At 30.2% G+C, this 19,769-nt stretch overlaps 6 protein-coding genes across 12 annotated transcripts in view; 2 read left to right on the top strand and 4 right to left on the bottom strand.

Moving 5' to 3' along the window:
- Nucleotides 1-1,021, bottom strand: part of LOC128890396 (eukaryotic translation initiation factor 4 gamma 3-like) — a 60,626-nt gene extending 59,605 nt beyond the window's left edge. Inside the window, exon 1 of the mRNA XM_054148838.1 lies at nucleotides 709-1,021. Within this exon, the coding sequence (XP_054004813.1) occupies nucleotides 709-907 (199 nt within the window). The 5' untranslated portion in view covers nucleotides 908-1,021. The remainder of the gene's footprint in view (nucleotides 1-708) is intronic.
- Nucleotides 1,022-2,270: 1,249 nt separating this feature from the next.
- On the top strand, nucleotides 2,271-4,164 carry LOC128890432 (protein LZIC-like). Its single transcript, XM_054148904.1, has 3 exons — nucleotides 2,271-2,783; nucleotides 2,885-3,020; nucleotides 3,163-4,164. The coding sequence occupies exons 1-3, from the start codon at nucleotides 2,683-2,685 to the stop codon at nucleotides 3,505-3,507; spliced, it is 582 nt and encodes a 193-aa protein (XP_054004879.1). The 5' UTR covers nucleotides 2,271-2,682; the 3' UTR covers nucleotides 3,508-4,164.
- Nucleotides 4,165-4,507: 343 nt separating this feature from the next.
- LOC128890409 (zinc finger MYND domain-containing protein 11) lies at nucleotides 4,508-13,314 on the bottom strand. Of its 5 annotated transcripts, none has more exons than XM_054148867.1 (8): nucleotides 13,201-13,314; nucleotides 7,099-7,509; nucleotides 6,705-7,029; nucleotides 6,141-6,454; nucleotides 5,889-5,921; nucleotides 5,274-5,774; nucleotides 4,999-5,181; nucleotides 4,508-4,888 (listed from the first exon to the last, which is right to left on the bottom strand). In XM_054148867.1, the coding sequence occupies exons 2-8, from the start codon at nucleotides 7,492-7,494 to the stop codon at nucleotides 4,766-4,768; spliced, it is 1,875 nt and encodes a 624-aa protein (XP_054004842.1). In that variant the 5' UTR covers nucleotides 7,495-7,509; nucleotides 13,201-13,314; the 3' UTR covers nucleotides 4,508-4,765. The 5 variants fall into 5 exon arrangements, with proteins under 5 accessions (XP_054004842.1, XP_054004843.1, XP_054004841.1 ...); XM_054148868.1 differs by lacking the exon at nucleotides 13,201-13,314 and adding an exon at nucleotides 12,657-12,741; XM_054148866.1 differs by lacking the exon at nucleotides 13,201-13,314 and adding an exon at nucleotides 10,689-11,142.
- On the bottom strand, nucleotides 11,277-12,637 carry LOC128890427 (pyridoxal phosphate phosphatase PHOSPHO2-like). The gene is made up of 2 exons (XM_054148897.1): nucleotides 12,397-12,637; nucleotides 11,277-12,276 (listed from the first exon to the last, which is right to left on the bottom strand). The coding sequence occupies exons 1-2, from the start codon at nucleotides 12,460-12,462 to the stop codon at nucleotides 11,533-11,535; spliced, it is 810 nt and encodes a 269-aa protein (XP_054004872.1). The 5' UTR covers nucleotides 12,463-12,637; the 3' UTR covers nucleotides 11,277-11,532.
- Nucleotides 13,277-15,725, top strand: LOC128890414 (ankyrin repeat, SAM and basic leucine zipper domain-containing protein 1-like). 2 transcript variants are annotated; one of them, XM_054148876.1, is made up of 9 exons: nucleotides 13,277-13,490; nucleotides 13,749-13,887; nucleotides 13,960-14,082; nucleotides 14,154-14,274; nucleotides 14,340-14,445; nucleotides 14,513-14,647; nucleotides 14,701-15,050; nucleotides 15,128-15,350; nucleotides 15,424-15,725. In XM_054148876.1, the coding sequence occupies exons 1-9, from the start codon at nucleotides 13,419-13,421 to the stop codon at nucleotides 15,571-15,573; spliced, it is 1,419 nt and encodes a 472-aa protein (XP_054004851.1). In that variant the 5' UTR covers nucleotides 13,277-13,418; the 3' UTR covers nucleotides 15,574-15,725. The 2 variants fall into 2 exon arrangements, with proteins under 2 accessions (XP_054004851.1, XP_054004852.1); XM_054148877.1 differs by lacking the exon at nucleotides 13,277-13,490 and adding an exon at nucleotides 13,513-13,664.
- LOC128890407 (conserved oligomeric Golgi complex subunit 5) lies at nucleotides 15,611-19,711 on the bottom strand. 2 transcript variants are annotated; one of them, XM_054148862.1, is made up of 14 exons: nucleotides 19,254-19,711; nucleotides 18,975-19,067; nucleotides 18,778-18,902; nucleotides 18,480-18,699; nucleotides 18,260-18,402; nucleotides 17,922-18,188; nucleotides 17,724-17,844; nucleotides 17,530-17,647; nucleotides 17,316-17,456; nucleotides 16,855-17,238; nucleotides 16,642-16,767; nucleotides 16,454-16,562; nucleotides 16,119-16,340; nucleotides 15,611-15,936 (listed from the first exon to the last, which is right to left on the bottom strand). In XM_054148862.1, exons 1-14 carry the CDS (start codon nucleotides 19,291-19,293, stop codon nucleotides 15,751-15,753), a joined length of 2,295 nt encoding a protein of 764 aa, XP_054004837.1. In that variant the 5' UTR covers nucleotides 19,294-19,711; the 3' UTR covers nucleotides 15,611-15,750. The 2 variants fall into 2 exon arrangements, with proteins under 2 accessions (XP_054004837.1, XP_054004838.1); XM_054148863.1 differs by lacking the exon at nucleotides 19,254-19,711 and adding an exon at nucleotides 19,136-19,164.
- Nucleotides 19,712-19,769: the final 58 nt, after the last annotated feature.

The raw sequence follows: 19,769 nt of genomic DNA, 5'->3' as shown, positions 1-19,769 counted from the left end.
AGCGGTCGATTTTATCGATATGTATTAACATAAAGCAAAATTTACATATTAAAGTGAATGCACGAGTACGAAGAGGACAAAAAATTATTTGATATGAAAAATATAACGCCAACAAAACGAATAAATATTAATTTAGCACTGTAAATTTTAGAACCAACCCATAAACAATACTATTCTAATAAAATAATTAGTTAAAAACACTTTAAACGATTTTCTAAGAATCGAGAAAAGTGAAAAATTAATCAAATATCATGATATTTTAAAAATATAATAATTGAGAAAATTATATAAAAATCACCGAATGGCATGCGCATAAACATTTTCCTTTTTCAATCAATCATTTTCAATGTTTCTACCACTGTTCAATATACAAAAAAAATATATATATATATATATATATGTTGCAATTAAAGTAAGTAATCAACGAACGAACAATCGTTTTCGTGAAAGGTAAATGCGCCATCGTAGACATTTTTGCAGGAATCCGCCTAATGAATATCCACATGGACCGCATGGTCGACCTAACCTCAAAACATAACCTGTATCGGGCTCAAGTATGCAGTTAATTTTAACTGGATCGAAATATCTACGCATATATAGAGAAAACGAAATATATACATGTCCGCGGAGAACGAATAACGAAAACGTGTGCTCGAAACGTAACGAATGTGGAATAAGTGAAAGACTAAAGGAGGGATTTATACGTACCAGCATTGGGCACAAAACGCTGTGAATTGGCCGTAACCACGGTGCTGTAAGCTTGGGGCGAATGGACACTTTGATTAACGTTCACCGGAACCTGTGGTTGATGCTGCGACGGGTTATGATGCGACTGTTGCTGTTGCGAATGATAATGATGATGTTGATGGGGCAGGTGGTGATGCTTCCCTTTCGTCGGCATGCTCATCGCAGGCGTAGGCCTCCTTTCTTTAAACTCTCCACTATCTTTAAAGCTTGTTGCCTTATGTGGCTCTCTGGGGTCCTCATAGGTACGTTCTTTTCTCACGTGCGTAGTTAACCCGTAATTTTGTTGTCGCAAAGACTTCTTCTTGTTCGAGCAAAACTTGGTTTGAGAAATCCGACGGTATAGAAAATGATGGTTAGCGTTCGGTCACCCGTACGAAACTGATGGCACGTTTACACGCGCGCGCACTTTAGCAACGGCCGATTCATGCACGGACACTTCGTGTTCGGTGGTTCTGCGCCGCTTTTCTTAAAATAACACTATTTCCCTTTGTACCCGTTGGTAATTTCTGCCTAAAATTGCTTTGCGCGTCGTCTTTGTCCGTTAAGGTTCGTTCGACCGAAAGTGTTTACGTTCTTATCAATTTCTTTTCCAAGATTCGTGCGCGGTTGCAGTATTCAACTGCGCACAGTCGCGTACTCCTTTCGTCGTGCTAATAAATTATTATCGCCGATAATCGTGCGTCACTCTACCTGGCTAAAATGTCGCGTAAATTGTCTGACAAACAGTAGATGACTTGTTTTCGTGTAAGAAAAAAGAAGCGACGCGCACCATACATTGTGCAGAACCACAGCACGCCTTTCTTCCCATTTCCTCGTGTCTAACGTTCACTTAACGATGATACAAAAATATTAAATCTGTTGTACGTTTTACAACAAGAAAATCACAAACGAATGAAAAAATTCATTGATAAACAATATTTCGGAAACTCTTTAATTGTAAACTGATATTGTTACATGTACGTTATTTAACTCGTACGAATAGTGTGTACTATTTTTTTTTGAAACGACATGATCGGATTTGTGGTAATGCGATGAAACAAAATTGTACAGCAACCAATCACGCATTTGGCACGAACTATGTAGTGAACATAGAGTTCAAAATAGTTCACCAAATGATTCTTTTATTCGTTTTTCTTTGTATTATCTGAATTCTTATACAGTAACATATCGTTGTAATGTCCATGACTCTATGAAAAATGAATAAACATTCTTTAATATTAAATGTTTCCGTTTACTACCGTATCTCACGATTATTACTTGTAAATAATAATCATATTTGTTGTACTTGTAATTCAAAAGTGTACTATATTTTGTATTAGTAGATAACACATTATCCAACTATAAAATATATAAGAATATATATAGTTACCAAATGTTCAATGCTGTAATTAATTTAGACACGATGTGATTACATTACTGTAACAGAGGACATTAAACATTAAAATATTATCCATACACATTTGTTTGTTACAGGCTGAATGTAAAATCTAAAATAATAATCATATACATATATGTACATATATATATGCATCCATGTATAATCTTAGAATACCGTAGTCACTGTACAAAGTCATATCTTATCTTTATCTATTGTACCTTTGCATATGTTATAAAATAACTTATGTTAGCATGATACAATTTTAAAATATAATTATACTTTTGTATCTCAAAATTCTTATTTATAAATATTTATAATTAACAAAATTCTTGATTGCAAAAACACAATCAAAAGGCTTATAATAAGAAACGTAGTAAAGTTTACAATTGATATAAGTAAGAGAAAGAAATGCAATGAAACATATGGAACGGGGCAGAAATATTTTCTACGAAAGTACCTGTTGAATATATCTTTAATTAGTGTATTGAATTTATTTCGATTATAACCTCACTTCATTCTATCGTTGAAAATATTTCTTACTGTATGACTTGTTGAAAATGAGTTCTCGCGGTAAACTAGAAACTGAAAAGTTGAGAAAGAATTTAGAGACGCAGCTGGAAAGACTGGTGCAACAATTGGAAGACATAGAAGAAAGCCGGTATAACAGAGAAATTATTTTCTTTTTGAGATTTATCAGCATTAATATTTAAAAATTTGACAACACCTATATGCAAATTTATGAAATTTTGTTTTTAATAGAAATTTATTAGATGCAGCTTCTTATGATGAAGCTATGCAACTTACAAAAGAAGATTTGCAGGAGTTTAATGAAAGTTTGCAAAGAATGATATCTGGAGATACAACATTAATCGATGAATTGGGTACAATACAGTTGGTATGTTACAAGCATCTATGCCAAGTTCAGAAAAGAATTTATGGATTAAGAATAAAAAATACTGTAAAGTTATACATATTTACATAAATAATATGTTCAAAATCATATTAGTTATTATTTAGTTTTATCTTTGAATCAATAGGCAATACAAGCAGCAATCAGTGAAGCTTTCAAAACACCTGCAGTTATAAGAATGTTTGGCAAACGAGAAACAAAGGAACTTAGAGAACGTTTAACTCAAATTGATTGTGATATGAAACTTGGAAAACTGAGCAAAGAGTCTAGCAATCGTCAACGTGGCGAGGTATTAAATGCATTAAGGCAGCTTGGAGAGAAACTAGAACCTCAAGAATTACAATTATTGGAAAAATTAAAATCCAGTAACATTGATACAGCAAGTTATGTTCAAGTAACTGAAAATACAGAAAAAGGTCAAATGGCTATAGCAGTAGTAGGTGATGAAGTTAGAACTACTCAAAATATTTAGATTTATATATTGACATAATAATAGCTTTTAGCTTTTTATGAAATTGACCTTTTATTGAAAATTTGTATTCTGTGTAAAGAAAAGACATAACTATAAAATGAGAATTGTTAAATAAACATATTGCTTTAAGTAACTTAAAATGTCATTTATAAATATTATTTTACATATTGATGACCAAATTTTTTATTAAAAAGTGTAGGAATACATGGTATTTTTAAATTTGTATTTTCTATACAGTTTTGCGCAAAAAATGTATTTCCTAATGTTTTAATACTATAGATATTTTATCTCATTTTATTGTTAATCTTTCAAATGTGAGTGTTTAAGACTGAAAATATGGTAAGAAAATGTTTCAGTTGAATTTACTGTTACAAATCAAAAATAAAACATAAGTGAATGTGTATATATAATTTCACATTTACGATGTATGTCTTACGAATTGCAGATTAATTAAGTATTTATCTCTAATTATGTCATACAGTTGTTATTATATATTGTATATAAAATATGTTTCTAATTTATTTTAATGCCATACTTCATATAAATTATGTATGAAGATTAAGTTAATAAACTTATATGTGTTAATATGTATACATCCATACACCATATAAGTATATTGAAACGATGTATTAAAAAATACAAACATCATGCTAAATAAAACCATATCACAGTAAAATGTTTTTGATTATTAGAAATTTTTCTCTCGTATAACTGATCTTTGTGAACGTGACAAAATAGTTGGAACATATTAGTTTTTGGGACATATATACCCATTTTAAGAACTTACAGTAAACTAAAAATAATAAGGACACGAAACAAAATTGGTCTTAGACAAAGTTGCCAACTATTGAATGTCTCGTCTAAAAACGATCTCTAAAGCAAAACATTTGTTAGTCACAAATGTATAGTAACTCTAAAAAAAATGTACACTTATAATTATTGTTTTTTATTCTCCAGTATTCTTCCGGTTTTATTTTTGCTGTAGCTTGAATGTCACAAATAAAGTAGGACTCTTTTTATTAATAATAATTAAGTTTTCATAGGAAAATTAAGGACACTCTTTGAACATTTGTTTGTATACATATTACAAATATTATCATTTAAGGAGAAAATTTACAAAGGCATGTCAAATTGGTGTCAAGAATATATTAATGTGCTTCTACAAAGTATGTATTTTCTTTTTACAAACACAGCGATTGATTTAATTTCTTCCATAGACTCATTATTTGATGAGAATCTTTATTGCATCCATTATTAATTAGCGCTTACGTCGGCAGACTCTTTTATGTTCACGCTGCCAGTGAACTTGTTGGCAATCAGTACTACAGTATGCAGTATTCCAACAACAATGGTATATTGCTTCAGCTTCACAGTTATAACACTGAAAGTATAACATTCATTAAATTTTGATACATGTAGTATTGTATATATATATAAAAAAAATGATTTGTAAATTATACATATACAAGAAAAGCATTAAGGAATTATTACCCATTGTTTCTTCTTTATTTCTGATATAACCTGTTGATGTCTATCTGTCAGTTGTCTTAATTCTTTAGCATGCTCAGCTTGTAACTTTTCTAATTCTTTACATTTCTCAAGTTCTAATTCGCGACGTAGTTTTTCTAGTGCTGTCGTAGTAGGTTGTTCAGACGTTCTGCGTTCCCTTTTTATCTATAAAATACAGTGTTGTAAATCCGTGATGTTTTGTAAATGGATACATAATATACACGAAAAAATGAATTAATAATTCAAATATTTTTTACCTTTGCAGGTACCGCTTCTGTTTGTATCTGTTCTGTTTGAACGAGGACACATTTCGATCTTGGTTCTTGAGAACTAGATGTAACCATATCCTCTTGTGAACCTTCTTTTTTTAAGCCTTGAGGACAAGTACTAGATATTTCTCTTGCAGGTTCATCTTCTGCTACCGGTAAACAGGGCACTTGTCTTTCTTCACTTCCATCTTTACTTATCGATGATTTGTCTTCATTTTCTTTCTCCTCTGTAGTCGGCAGATCAATGTGACCGTCTGAGCTGAGACGTTCAACTTTAACCCTTAAGTCCTTAATAAGTTGTATCGCAGGATTAGAATTGTTCGCCGTACTTTTCGAACCTGATGAAATATTCCGGATTTTTGTTGGTTTTGGACCCTCGTTATCGTCGCCAACGTCCAAATCTTCAATAATCTTGCCCGACTTTTGCAGCAAATTCTGATGATGCTTCAGTTCTTCAAATGCTCTGTTCCAAGCAGTGGACCTTTTTATCTATGAAATGTAAATTGTGCACGCTTTAAGAAAAATTTATTTTCCTTCCGATTGCACAATGAAACACAGTGGTGAGAAATTAGTTGTACACTTTAGGCCACTGTATGTGCATACCTTCATTTCTTTCCACACTCCTTTTTCCGAAGGCTATGCAAGAATTCGTTGTTAAGATAATAATATACCTAAGTGCAACAACAATTTCTAAATTGCTTTCTCTCAACAGTTCTCTTCGATTGTGTCAGTGATATAATACACGGTAAATGGCGTGTAACCTAAACCGAGAATTCCAGAATGTTCGCGTGACAATTTCGCGTGGAACATCCGCCAATTTTGTGACTTATTTTACCTTATCTTATCTTAGTTTACCTGTAAACTTTGTAGACTTGCAGTAATCGGACGAATGAACACTTTTTCGATGTTGGCACGCATGTGATGACCTCCAAAAAACCGGACATCATAAACGTTGTCATTAACTTGCATTACTTTAGCTGGCCAATATGGGTATCCCTTTTGCTTTGCGTAAACTAACTGGTGAGGTGGATTACAGGGTAAACAAAACCACATTTTCTCAGATTTTTCGTTTGATATTCTATAACAATCAGCACAACGTCGTATTTCCTGGAGGTCATAGCAGCAATCTTGGTACATCGTGAGTCCCATTTCTCCAATTACACTATGAGCTACATGTACAGATTAAAACTATTACTCAATAGAGATTCCACATTATTATGTCCTTTGGTTACTTCATATAAATTATAAATTCGATATTTGTTGGTATTATCATTATCAGACAAAATTGATATCTCTTTTACTTTTTCGTAAATGCATTGAAGATTGTTCTATAAACATCGACAAATATCGAATATACAATTTAAAACTATGACCTCATAATTAGTCATAAATAAAAAGTTCTATCTTATGATTACATACCCCCGTGGTATACGATAATATTGTGTAAGATATTGTGTGCATCAGCCTCAAATTCAGCAAGATTATTGTACGCATTTTTTTTAATTTTTGAATCCATTATTGCCAAATCCATATGGTGTTTTATAAGAACACCCGGTCGCCATGCATCTTCACCTTCACTGATCCAGGTGGGGCCTGAATATTTATTAGTTGGCATAACGGGATCATTAAAAACAATAGTACGATTTGTAATTTCTGTTGGCAATTTTGCTTTCAAATGTCCACAAGTGAAGCTCAGAATATGGTTGAGATCAAGTTTGTCCGGGTATATATCGTTATTTATACTCTGTAACAATTATTACTACTTTATTGATATATAAACATTAGGGGATTAATACTAATATTATATACTTACTTCACAGAAATTACATATCTTTAATTTAACATTACTAGGCACATGGCATTCAGAGTGATAAACCCTATAACACTGTTGACAGCATTCTACTGCCCCTGCTTTCTGACATTTACAACAATACCAGTCATGATCATCACTGAATGTGATATCCATTGGTAGCCTATAACTTTCTTGTTCTATACCATTCTTTGTTGGTACTTTCTTTAAATGAACAAGTCCATCATCAACTGCTTTGTTTAATACTTCTTGTGCTTCTTGTTCTGTAGTTCCATATACCCGAGCTAAGTATCGTACCATACGTTCATTACTAGGTAAACTTCTCTGATGTATAGTTATTTTTATGGCATCCCATATTCGTTGTGCCAAATATGGATCGGTTCTTCTACGTACAGACATTGTAGTGAACAAACACTGAAACATATACAAAATAAATATATTAAATTAATATATGTTATTAAAATTTCTGAATTCTTGTAAAGGCTTTTTAATATGTACACTATTTTAACAATATTTTAACTGATAATTGTTAAAACTTATTTTACAAATACAAATATTTCATACACGTGAGTATTTTATTCTTTGAATATAGTTAGTACCAGCATTTGTTGGTGTACAAATAATCAATGTACCCACATACAGGACTATTTTCATATCTAATATATGTGGAACAGTTATTTGGATACCCCCATATTTAACAATTTATCAAGGTATAATACCTAAATGCAAGAGACCATTTAAACAGTACCTTTTTAAACTGCGTGAAGTTAAAACTAACTCGTGAATCTAATAATTAAAATATATAGTACAAGTAGAAACATATAAAATTTTAAGTTTCGAGTTGAGTTGACTGTTGTATTGTATAATGTACTTCATAGTTCTTAATATAGGAGCATACACATTATTACTGTCTAGTTTTATTACAATTGTGACTTTGTTAAGAAAGCAATTTAAACAGAGGATAAGTACTCCATTATATATTTTGTCAACATCTGATGTGTTATTCTCTATGCTTACATCAAGTATACTACTTATAAATTCCATGGACAAGAGTTTTTATGTAGATCATAATAAATGGAATATCTTTTCCTTAAATAATAGTGTGTGGTATCAAGATGATAATGGAAAAAACCAGAAAGACAAATACGATAAAATTTATGATAATTTTAATAGTATTATAAATCAAAATGGTTCTAGTGTAACACCTGAATGTAATATTACAAGTATAATAATGAAGTATGGAATGTTATTCATTCCATTCACAAATTCATTTGTGTCTTTGTTGATATTCTCTGTCCAATGTAATTTGAATGTATTTAGTTTGAAAAATCAATGTTACAAATTTCTTCAACTTCAAGAGTGTGTTACAGAAAAAACATGTGAAAATGACAACAGTGAAAATAAATCTGGAGCACAAAATTTAGAAACATGCGAAAGAATTGAATATGAAGATATACAATTTGATTCAAAGTTTCAGTTAACAAAACATGCAAATGTTTCAACAACTGAACAGAATACGAGGAAACTCTTACAAATTTTCAAATGTAATGAAATGAAGATGGATAACAAGAAGATTACTAGCATATTTGTAATAATCCAATGGATTATACCCATTTTTGTTACCGGAATTCTCTATTTAATCGAGTATGAAGACAAAAGTTACATGAAGAATAAAGAAAACACAAAGTGCATCATTGAAAATAACTTTTTCTTTAATGATTGTTATAGCAATATCAAGCACCTGGATATTACACAAAAGTATCCTGAAATCCATACAGTGCCCCTATACAAGGATTATATTGATAATGAAGAATTAGTGAAAACACCTAATTCAAATAATACACAAGCAAATGAAATAATATCTAAAGTACAAAGTATCATTAATTCTATATTGAATGATACATATAATAAGTCAAACGTTATTAACCATACGAATCTTTATAATACCTCTGACTCGTTTGACATTATGAAATACATGCAATTTAATACAGATACCAAAATTGTAAAGGATAATAATAGTATTTTAGACATGAAAACAAATGGAACAGAAGATATATTGATGACAGAATATGAGAATCCTTATAATTTGTCAAATCCTGAGAACAATACATATTTACTGAACCATGTACAACTAACAAATGCTACAAATGAATATGATAAAGAATTATTATTATTTAATTACTTAATAAAAAATTCTTCGGAAAACATTCTGGTAACAGAAAAGACTGTAGAAAACGAAGTTATTACAAATATCACTGAAAGATTACAATTTGACAAAAATAATACAGATAGTATTCAGACTACAAAAGCTCAAACCATTGCAGATGAACTCATAGAAGTAACTACACTGCATAATGCATTGGTAATATCTAATGATCAAATATATGAAGAAATACTTAAACGTATTTATAATATTACTACACAACATAAATTAAAAAATCGTTATAATAATAATAGTCACCAACATAATAGAAAACAGTCAAGGTACAAAAAATTCGAACAAGATTTTCAATATAATTCTACTGTAAACAAGCAAAATGTGCTATCTGTTTTTGAAATCACTATTTATCAGAATGATAATATATCACAGATAACTTTAATATACACAATGCATAAATGCTTGATATCAATTCAATTTTTAAAATTACATTTGCTTGTACTTATATTTGTAATATACTTCTTGCCAATTTTGTTCTCTTCGATCTTACAACAACATGGCAAGTTAAATTGTCGTATTGTCTCAGATAGATTAAAAGCAAAAAGTGAAATGCTGTCAACTAATTTCAATGGCAATTTTGCTAGCAAGATTAATAGTACAAGTATCAATAGCTTTATAGATTACAGAGAAGTTCCTGAATTAAAACAAGATCCTATGCAATTGAAAGAAAGTTTTGAAGACTCTGACAAAGATTCTGATGTTATAGAGCAAATAGAAACATATAACAATGACTCAAAAAACAGTAGAAATGATCGATATAAAATCATGGAACACGATGGGAACAAAATGCACTTAAAAATGATAAAACAAATGGAAAACATTTTAAAACTTTTGGATACTATTAAAATGTCTTTATTATGTGGAATATTATTATGGACACCAGTATTTTTAGAAGTTTTATTCAAAGTATTCACGCTCTTATTTATACCCGAATGGCTCTTAAGTATTACATATTTATGTGCCATTGCATATGGTATTTTACGGAACATCTTTAATCTCAAAATGATAAAACTTCAAGAAATTGATACAAGTACTACAAAAACAAACAGTATTCATCCTATTAACTGAATCATGATTAAGCTTTATATTTATTTGCATGGTGACTTCATATTAAAAATTCCATTCAACATATATTCGTTATTTTGCTTATAAATGGCGTTACAGTAGACCATTACCATTATCTAAGTATAAAGCTACCAGAAGTATTACCGTTATTATGCAATTGATATTTGTTTTAACGAATTATTCTGATTAAAACGACATTGTATCAACGACGAATAAATACTTTTCGTTTTATGATATTGCACTTTCTTGTTATTCTGTAACGGTAGTTGTAATCACTAGACATCGTATATAAGAGGCCAAATTTGCTTACCAAAGCTGACGCACAAATTAACAGATAATGTACTGTTACTTTTCGTCCATGAATACAAATTTCAGCACGGAATCACAGTTTCACTGTTAATTCATATTTTCGAGTTTTTTAATAAAACGTGTCCACGATAAAAGAACAATTTTTATCGACGCCCGCGAGCAATAATAAGACAATAATTAACGTTAGAGACGCGCACCATACATTGCACGTATCGCGCACGTCATAAGTTTAACCTAACCTTTAAAATGTGCGCTATATTGCAAATGTATCGAAATTTACAATTTAGTAATAAAACAGTAAAAATTATACGGAAATTTTGAAATTGTAGGCATGACTTTCGCTCTGTGCTTACTTATAAATTAAGCTTTACAATTAATTCTCTCATTTTTGTTTTGTAAAAATTATACAAATAAATTAGCAGGTGGATTAAACCATTATTACGAGTACAATGGTCTCAGTGGACTAAATTCTCGACCGTGTTTTCTCTTTGTATTTGAATAGTGAATAAATTAAAAAAATTAACAAAAAGGGGTTTCTTGAGAGGGGGGAAGGGCTGAAAGTTTCTTAGTTTCACAGTAGATTCGTCTCTGTACATATATGTGTATGTATATTTATACAAAATCATCTGTTAAATTACAGTTGAAATCAAATCATATTTAATTGTTTGCTAAACATCCTTTTACATCTATTATCATGCTTTAAAATTTCTATTAATTAAAGAAAATATGGAAAGAAGAATTATACGTTTAGATAACTTAAAAATAATTAAATTTGATAATATATCACTTACAATTATTTCTTGTTAGTAATTATGATTCATCTTTATTTCTATCATATTTCAAAATTATAAAGAAGACTGAGACAAACCAATTTCTTCTTCTAACTTTTTTAAGATTTGAATGCCGTCGCTCCAAGGAAAGACGCGGGCTTTCACTTTCAGAATCTCGTGATTTTCGGTATCATTTAAGATCTTGATAAGCATATAATCTTTCCGCGGAAACGCTAAATCACGTTCCGAAAGACGTAAAATTGGGCATAAATCGTTTTTTCCGTCTCCAACGTATACAACTCGATCGAAATTTACTCCCTCGTCGCGTCTTTGTTTAATGTAAGTTTCTAGGATTTGTCCCTTGCACAAATTAACGGTGCTTAATTTGCAAGAGTCTTGAACGTGGTACATATCTATCTGTATCATGCCTTTCTCATCGAGTCTCGCGGGATTTGTAAATACTTTGGTGATAACGTGATCTAAATGTTTGCTTTTTAACCAATAGTCGATAAATAATGTATTCGAATCGCTGATAATAATAATTTCACAATCGTTGGAGTGTAATTCTTTCAAAAGCGTTTCGATACCCGGCACAGGTGATATGTTGACAATAGCGCGTTCGATTTGTTTTATGTCGATGGAATTGGCGTGCAGCAATTCGAATATCTTCGCCATGTATGCGATCCAACCATAAGGACGACACAATTCCTTCACGCTGTCTGTTAATTTTTCCTGGGGCAACAGCTTTCGAGCCACGACGTCGGTATTGTCATTGGAAATCGTATGATCAAAGTCGAATACGACGAGTACGGAACGCATCTATTGAAATGCAAATAAATTATAAAGATATATATATTTTTTTTTGGTCGTAGCTATAACCGAAATTTTAACAAATCTCGTATGCGTTTAATACTCGAATAAATTCGATTTAAATATTACTCGGAATTGTTCGTCCATTTTCTGGATAACTCGAGACCGCCGAACAATGCGTACAGCCCTGTACATTTGTATATTGCTACCATTTCTGTCACTTATATTTTGTTGTACTATTTTTAATGCTTGCGAAAGGTGAAATTAGTGATACTTATCATTAACAAGATTACGTAATATTGCAATTTTATATATTTAAATAAATGCGTGTACGATTTCAAGTATGAACATTATATCGATACACCTTGTATCTTAAACGTATTACTTACTGTTAATGTTACTTATACTTTCAAATATACATGAAACCGTAATTTTGACAGCATATAAAGCGTGAAAAAAATTCAGGATGCGACCGAACCTTCAGACAGGTGTCCGGCGACTGTCTCTTTTAGGTTAAACGTAGCAGATATTATAATAAAGACTATATATACTCCCTTCATCTACACATTTATACGTATACAAACAAGTATATGACTTGCAGTAATTATAAATTGTGTACTTGTATTGATACTTTTACAATCTTATAATATTTCATGCAATTTTCAGATTCACTTTCGTTCAATTATATAAAATTATCTACATATTTACTATTTACTGCTACTCACTGCTACTGCTATAATATTTTCATGTTACTTATGAACGTAATTCTTGATTTATATATGCATGTTGCGTGTTAGCAATCTTAAGTTTATTTTAATTCGTTCGTATACAAAAATTTAAGGAAAATAAAACATTTTCGATATATTTAATTATTATATGCCGTACTGTATATACATGACCGAATCATTAATTATAATTACTGTAACTACTTACTGTGAATTACTGGAATATCTGTAATATCTTCGATCATCGACAATTTTTAAAGTTTGTAAACAACAGAATAAAAACACAAGACTTGACTTGGCACATGAGATTATAAAGTAAAACGCATGCGTCACAAATACAAGTCGTTTTCAAATCTCATCTCATCTCATCTTTTCGAAGGAACATGCAATAATTTCATTCATTAGTATATTATTAAAATAAAAACTATGGACTCGAGGGATACTGAAATATCTGATAATGAGTTGGATGACGACGAAGACTATTCTTTACTGAGAAAAGTATAAAAATATTTGTATATATCGATTAGTAAAAAACCGGCATATAACCTATACTTACATGCTGGTTTTTTACCAATTGATAATAATACTAATAATTATAATAAATTTTTTGAGAAATATTATTATTACAATAAAATTATTAGAATCAATATACTTCCTACAGTTTAAAAAAATGTAATATTGTATGCAGACAGCCGAATGAGTCGGTTATGGTATGTATATAGATAGAATATGAAAATAACTTGTTATTGTTTACAGAAATGGCCAGTATCAAAGAATATGAATACATTTGATCCATATGACGATATAAATATTGATGACAAACGTTTTTCTGAATATCGTATGCTAAATGCATGCATGACGGGCCACTTAGGCATTGTTCAAGAATATCTACAATGTAATTACTTTAAATTAGTAGTTTTACAATGAGAGATTGTTGTACTAATAATTTATTTATAATCGTATCTAGTGCATAACGTAAATGAGTTTTTATGTACTGGATGGACTCCCCTTTTATATGCTGCATTATATGCTCAAGAGGAAGTAATTGGATTCCTTATAACAAATGGAGCTGATGTTAATAAACATAAAGGTATTATTTCCATTTTCTGTTGCTTCATCAATAAAATTTTGCATTTTTAAATAAATAATATTGTACTTTAGATGGGTACACACCATTAATGGCATTGTGTAGTTGTACTAAAGGTACATCAGAAAAACGTATAAAATGTTTATCATTACTTATTAAAGCAAATGCTAATGCAAATACCAGTAATAAACAAAGGTAACAATGTATACTTAGATTGTGTATCTATGTCTTTAGTAATTAAAAGATTATGCATTTTATAGACAGACGCCACTAATGTATGCTTGTACATCACAAGAACCAGAATTTATACAAGAATTAATAAAATATGCAAAAAATGTTAATATATGTGATAGTAGAAAACAAACAGTAAGTTTTGTAAATCACATTAATATAATATGGATTTATAAGAACATACATCTTTCGTTATTTGTAGGCTTTAATATATGCAACAATAGCTAATAAACCAGATATAGTTAAAATATTAATAGAAAATGGTGCTGATGTTACATTAACTGATTACGACAGTTTAACTGCTAAAGATATAGCTTTCATGAAAGGATACAATGAGGTAAGTTAGGTATTATTATAAAGTATAAAATAATGTTTTCGTAATTATTGTAGATTAATTCTTTGTTAAACTTGGTCGAAGAAAATGAAGAACTAAGTATTCATAAAATATCGAAAATAACTGATTGGAAAGATATGTTCCCATCATTAACTAGTATAAATGATCAAACCATAGATTTTGATGTGTTCACAATTGTACATGGGATGGCTTTAGATAAATATATTCATATTTTTCAAGGGATGAGTATAAAAGTCTTTCTAAAATTAACTGAAAATGATTTGTGTAGTTTAGGAATAGATATTAATGCACACAGAGTGCAGTTTATGGAGAATCTTCACAAATTTCATAGAAAAAAGTGGAGTATATACAGTATCGGCGCTATTAATAAATCGTTACCTTATACGTATGTTTATATCATAATATTACAATCTCGTTAAATTGATTAATGAAAGTTTAATTTGTTTTTTTTTTTCTTTTTAGATTATACGATGGTATAGTTTCTTTAGGTACAGTAGCTAGACAGATTGCAGTTATAGGTTCTAGTTTTCAGTATATTCAGAACAGTTTTACAAAAGCAAATGATGAGAATATATGTTTAACTACTGAACAAATATCTAATTATGAACAAGAACTTAAAAAAACGCAAAAGACTCTTGGTCTTCTTAAAAAGGAACTTATACAAGTAAAAGCGCTTTCTAAAAGGGTAAGTAATTATGTACTGTATACTAAACCCGTATCACGTATTATACATTGAAATATCATTTTTATTAATGTAGGTTAAGAAGGAAAATAATATTGGTATCCCAGCAACATATATAGGCCCCAAAAAACATACCTTTAATTGGTTAATACCCTTAGGCATGACAGCAATTATGGGAATATATTTGTACAGGACATTTTGCATTCAGAGATTAGTGAATATTTAATGAAAATATGATTTCATTTACTATCATTTACGTAATAATGTTTTTCTCTAAATTTATTGTTTTCACATTATCTTAATAAATTATTTATACAGAATCTAATAATATTATTTTTTACAAACGTGTAAAATGCTTGACAAAATACATACAGTATTATATGTAATATAAACGATACAAATTTTAATGTTCGTTCAGATTAGCCAACTTTTTCATTAGTGGAAACAATGGGTGAAACGATGGGCGATTATCTTGTCTTACAGTTAACTGATAACGTTCCAATGGTCCACTGCAGAACGCTAATCTATCTCTTTCGTTTGGATGCTTATCCATCCATTGAGATAATCGTCCTACAGACCAACTTACACTCTAAAACAATGAGATTAGAATTCTTTTAATAACAGAGATTCTTTAAAAAAAAAAAAAGAGCATTACAGTTCGTACTTATAAATTTAAAGTAATAAAGCCGTTCCTTGTGGAACACTTTGTATAGTTTTATTGATTTATTTCAATAAGTAGTACTACATTATTTTAATTAAAGCATCCCTTACCTGATGTGGTGATAATAATTCTGAAGGCGCAGTAGAATATAAGTGTAAAAGAACGAGGGACGGAGGTATACTACTTTCTCCTGCTCCTTCCAAAACTTTTTGAACAATTTCCTCAGGACTAAGAGGTAGCAATGCTTTTAATGTTCGTAAAGTTCTATACTGTTGTTGTTCTGATGAACCTAATTGTCCACCTCTAGATAAGGGAGCAACAGCTATTTCCATCTGGATAGAAATAAAATTAATTTTGAATCTTTTTTCTATACGTTTTTACTATACTTTTTTCTCAAGATTTTGAAATGCGCAACATTTTCTGAAACATTCTAACAACGACATACCTGGCTAAAGTCGACTATAAGTTTCATTCTTCCAAAGTCAGTCAAAGGTCTCAGTAAACAAGCGTGTCTTACAAAAAGTTCGATGCACCGTGAAGCAACAGTCTTACAGCTTAAATAACAATCAGTGAATCAGTATTATATTATTATTATTATTATTATATACAACATTGTAATTGTAGTTTCTTTACCAATCAGCAACAACAGCCTGGTTCTTATATGGTGCAAGAAACGTATTCACTGAACGTAATATAAATCCTTGTAACTCACGCATGTAGAGTGAGCAGTTAATCTCTTTTCCTAAAGGACTGCTCGGACTATACGAGAAAAATAAGTATATTGTCAATATTTATGTCTGGCATATGTATATAAATGAGAAATTAAAATAAATTATATTTATTTACTCTCGAAATTCTGGGTCATCGTGCATTGTTAAGATAATACTTTCAATGGCATCGCTAATAGAAGATAATAACGGTGCTAATATATTTTTTGTTAATGTATCCGTTTCCTTAAGAGCTACAGAAATTACTGTACTTCCTTCAGATGGCAAACCAGTAGACAAATTTGCTATTACACGACTTATTTGACTAGAAAGATAATAAAGTAGGTTTGCAAGCGACACGTTTGTCTGTTGTACAGTGGTAGGAGAATCAATTACTTGACTAGCTTCTCCACTCACAAGTAATCCCTGTTCACACTTTAAGCAAAAAAGTCTGATAGCTTTGCTTACATTACGAGCAACTACTGTAGAAAGACCATCATCGACCAACGAGACGCTTAATTCACTAAAAACATAATGACGAATTAGATTTTGTTATTTTAAGAAAACTAAACAAACGATAACATGTATTTTTTAATTTACTTTGTTACTTTACGGATGAGGCTATCAATTTCATCTTGTGTAGGTAATCCTTCTCCAGAGAACATAGTGTGTACTGGATCCAATAAGCGTGATACGGAACGTGATAAGTACGCATTTTCAAATGGTGACAATACGTTATGACTAAAAAGAGCAATAAGTGGTTTATTGTATGACATAAAATAAAATGATTGTAACTGAATATCTTTATGCTTACTTAATATTATAAATGCCAATGCTTTGCGATCTTTCTTTTAATCGCTTACTTAAATCTAAAAATATTCTTAGAAACTTGGGGTATTCACCCTCCAATGCTTGTTTTATAAATGATGATCCTGGAAATGCAAAATAATAATTTTTAAATTGTTAAACAGAAGGGGTAGTGCACAAAATATTAATATTAATATTTGCCTTGAGCACGTTCAACTAATACTTTAGAAAGTAGATCATTTACTTTGTCCCAAAATTGTTGTGACAAATCATCCAATCCTTTTGTGTGATGTTCTAATAGTATTCTTTGCAGTAATTCAATCTGAAATGACGAACGTAATAAACACATAAAAATACAAGTTTTTGAAGAAAGATTTTACACCAAAACTTTTCGATTACTTGTAAACATTGTGTATAGAGAGTGTCTTGAAAAAGTCTTTCAAGATTTTCCCAAATTCGTGTACGTAAATTTCCAGAAGAACCCGGTGAAGGAATAGTTGCCCGCCCAGGTGCTCCTCTTCTTCCTACATCTTGATTTGTTGCTAAAGTCACATCTAAGGATTCCGTAGCAATTTTTTCAATTTCGGATAAAGCAGAATCCATAACATTATCTACAGCCCCTTTTACAATTCCTAAATTTTGAAATACTTGAACTGCTGTACTAACCTGTTCAGTATAATATTATTATTAAAGTTTGAAATGTGTACTATTTTAAAAATTAATTTTTAATTATATACTTTCGTCCTATCCATCATTTGTAAACCTTGAGACAAAGTATGAGTTGCTATTCTTTGTACTGTTGCCCTATGAGTTTTAACAGCTTGTTGATCATCTGCAATGACATCTAAACCATTCAAATCTGTATCCATCATTAACTGTTCTATAAAATAATATTATTTACATTATGCCTTGCAATATTGTAAAGGGTAGCTTGAATTAAATGATAAGTTAACATACCAAGTTCATGTAGACTATTAGCAGCTTTTATGATATCAGGACCTTGTACATTATTTGTCATTTGAGAATATAAACGTTTTAATAAATGTTGCATTCTGGCTACTCTTCGTAACATATCAGAAGTTTCATGTAGACGTGCTAAAACAATAGTTTGTGTCTCAATTCTGTTGAATGGATCAACAATTTTTCCACGCAAATGTTCAGTAGCTGACAAAAGACTCTGAAATATGAGAATTTACTTTATAACTGTAAAGATCAATACATTACCAATATTAATAACCACAAATTTTGTACATACCTGAACATGAGATTGCATTATTGATAGTACACCTTCTAATTTTTCAACCCATGTTGCTTGGGATAATAAATCTTTATGATTGGCCAATACCTGTTTTTGCAGCTCTGCATTTAATACTTCAATAGCTAAAGTAAACATAATACATAATATAGCATACAAACATTATACATAAGATATATAATAATTTATTTATGTACCTTGTCCTAATTTGTTTATCTGTTGTGCCACTGATAATATTTGGCTAATATCAGCCTTTTTGCATTCACCACCAAAAAATTGTTTGAAGAATTCTGCAAAATATAAATGTATATTGTATAATTGTATACCGTTAATATATAAACCAAAGCAAAATAATTACAATTTTAGTTACTATAAAATTCAGTAATGGTCCTTATTGTTACACACTCAGTAACCTTTAATTTAATTTATGTTATATAAAATTTAGATAGTTTAAAAAATAATGCTAAATAGATTACCGTCATTCTCTATTCCTTCCCAGCTCGTAATTTCATCCATCGTTGAGTTAATAGTATTAAAAATACTATATCAAAACGAAAGATAACCAATGACACGTCACAAAATTTTATGATTAACAAATAACTCGCTCACTTTTATACAATGTAATATGTATTGTTATTAGTGTTATTTGTTATATTTTACAGTGACAAATATGCGTTAAATTACTTTTATTTACATTAAAGAAGAATTTCACCGAGAACATCGTAATTGTATCTGAACATGTATATGTATATATGCGTATATGTGCTCGATTACATGTGGGGGTATAAGTGATTATAGGTTTTGTATTATGAATATTCTATAAAATCAAGAATATTTTTAAGTCCATGGTATACACCAATGCACAAGCTTCTTGTATATGAGTCTGATATTTTGGAGAACTTTGGGAATTCAGGAAAAAAAACTGGAAAGCTTCACACAACATAGATAAATAGCATGTATTATACAATTTCAAGATATTCTATCCTCGAAGT

Source organism: Hylaeus anthracinus, unplaced genomic scaffold (assembly GCF_026225885.1).
Source record: "Hylaeus anthracinus isolate JK02 unplaced genomic scaffold, UHH_iyHylAnth1.0_haploid 12000, whole genome shotgun sequence".
NCBI lineage: Eukaryota > Metazoa > Arthropoda > Insecta > Hymenoptera > Colletidae > Hylaeus > Hylaeus anthracinus.
The sequence above is the reverse complement of the archived record's forward strand: the minus strand, read 5'-3'. Positions and strand labels throughout refer to the sequence as shown.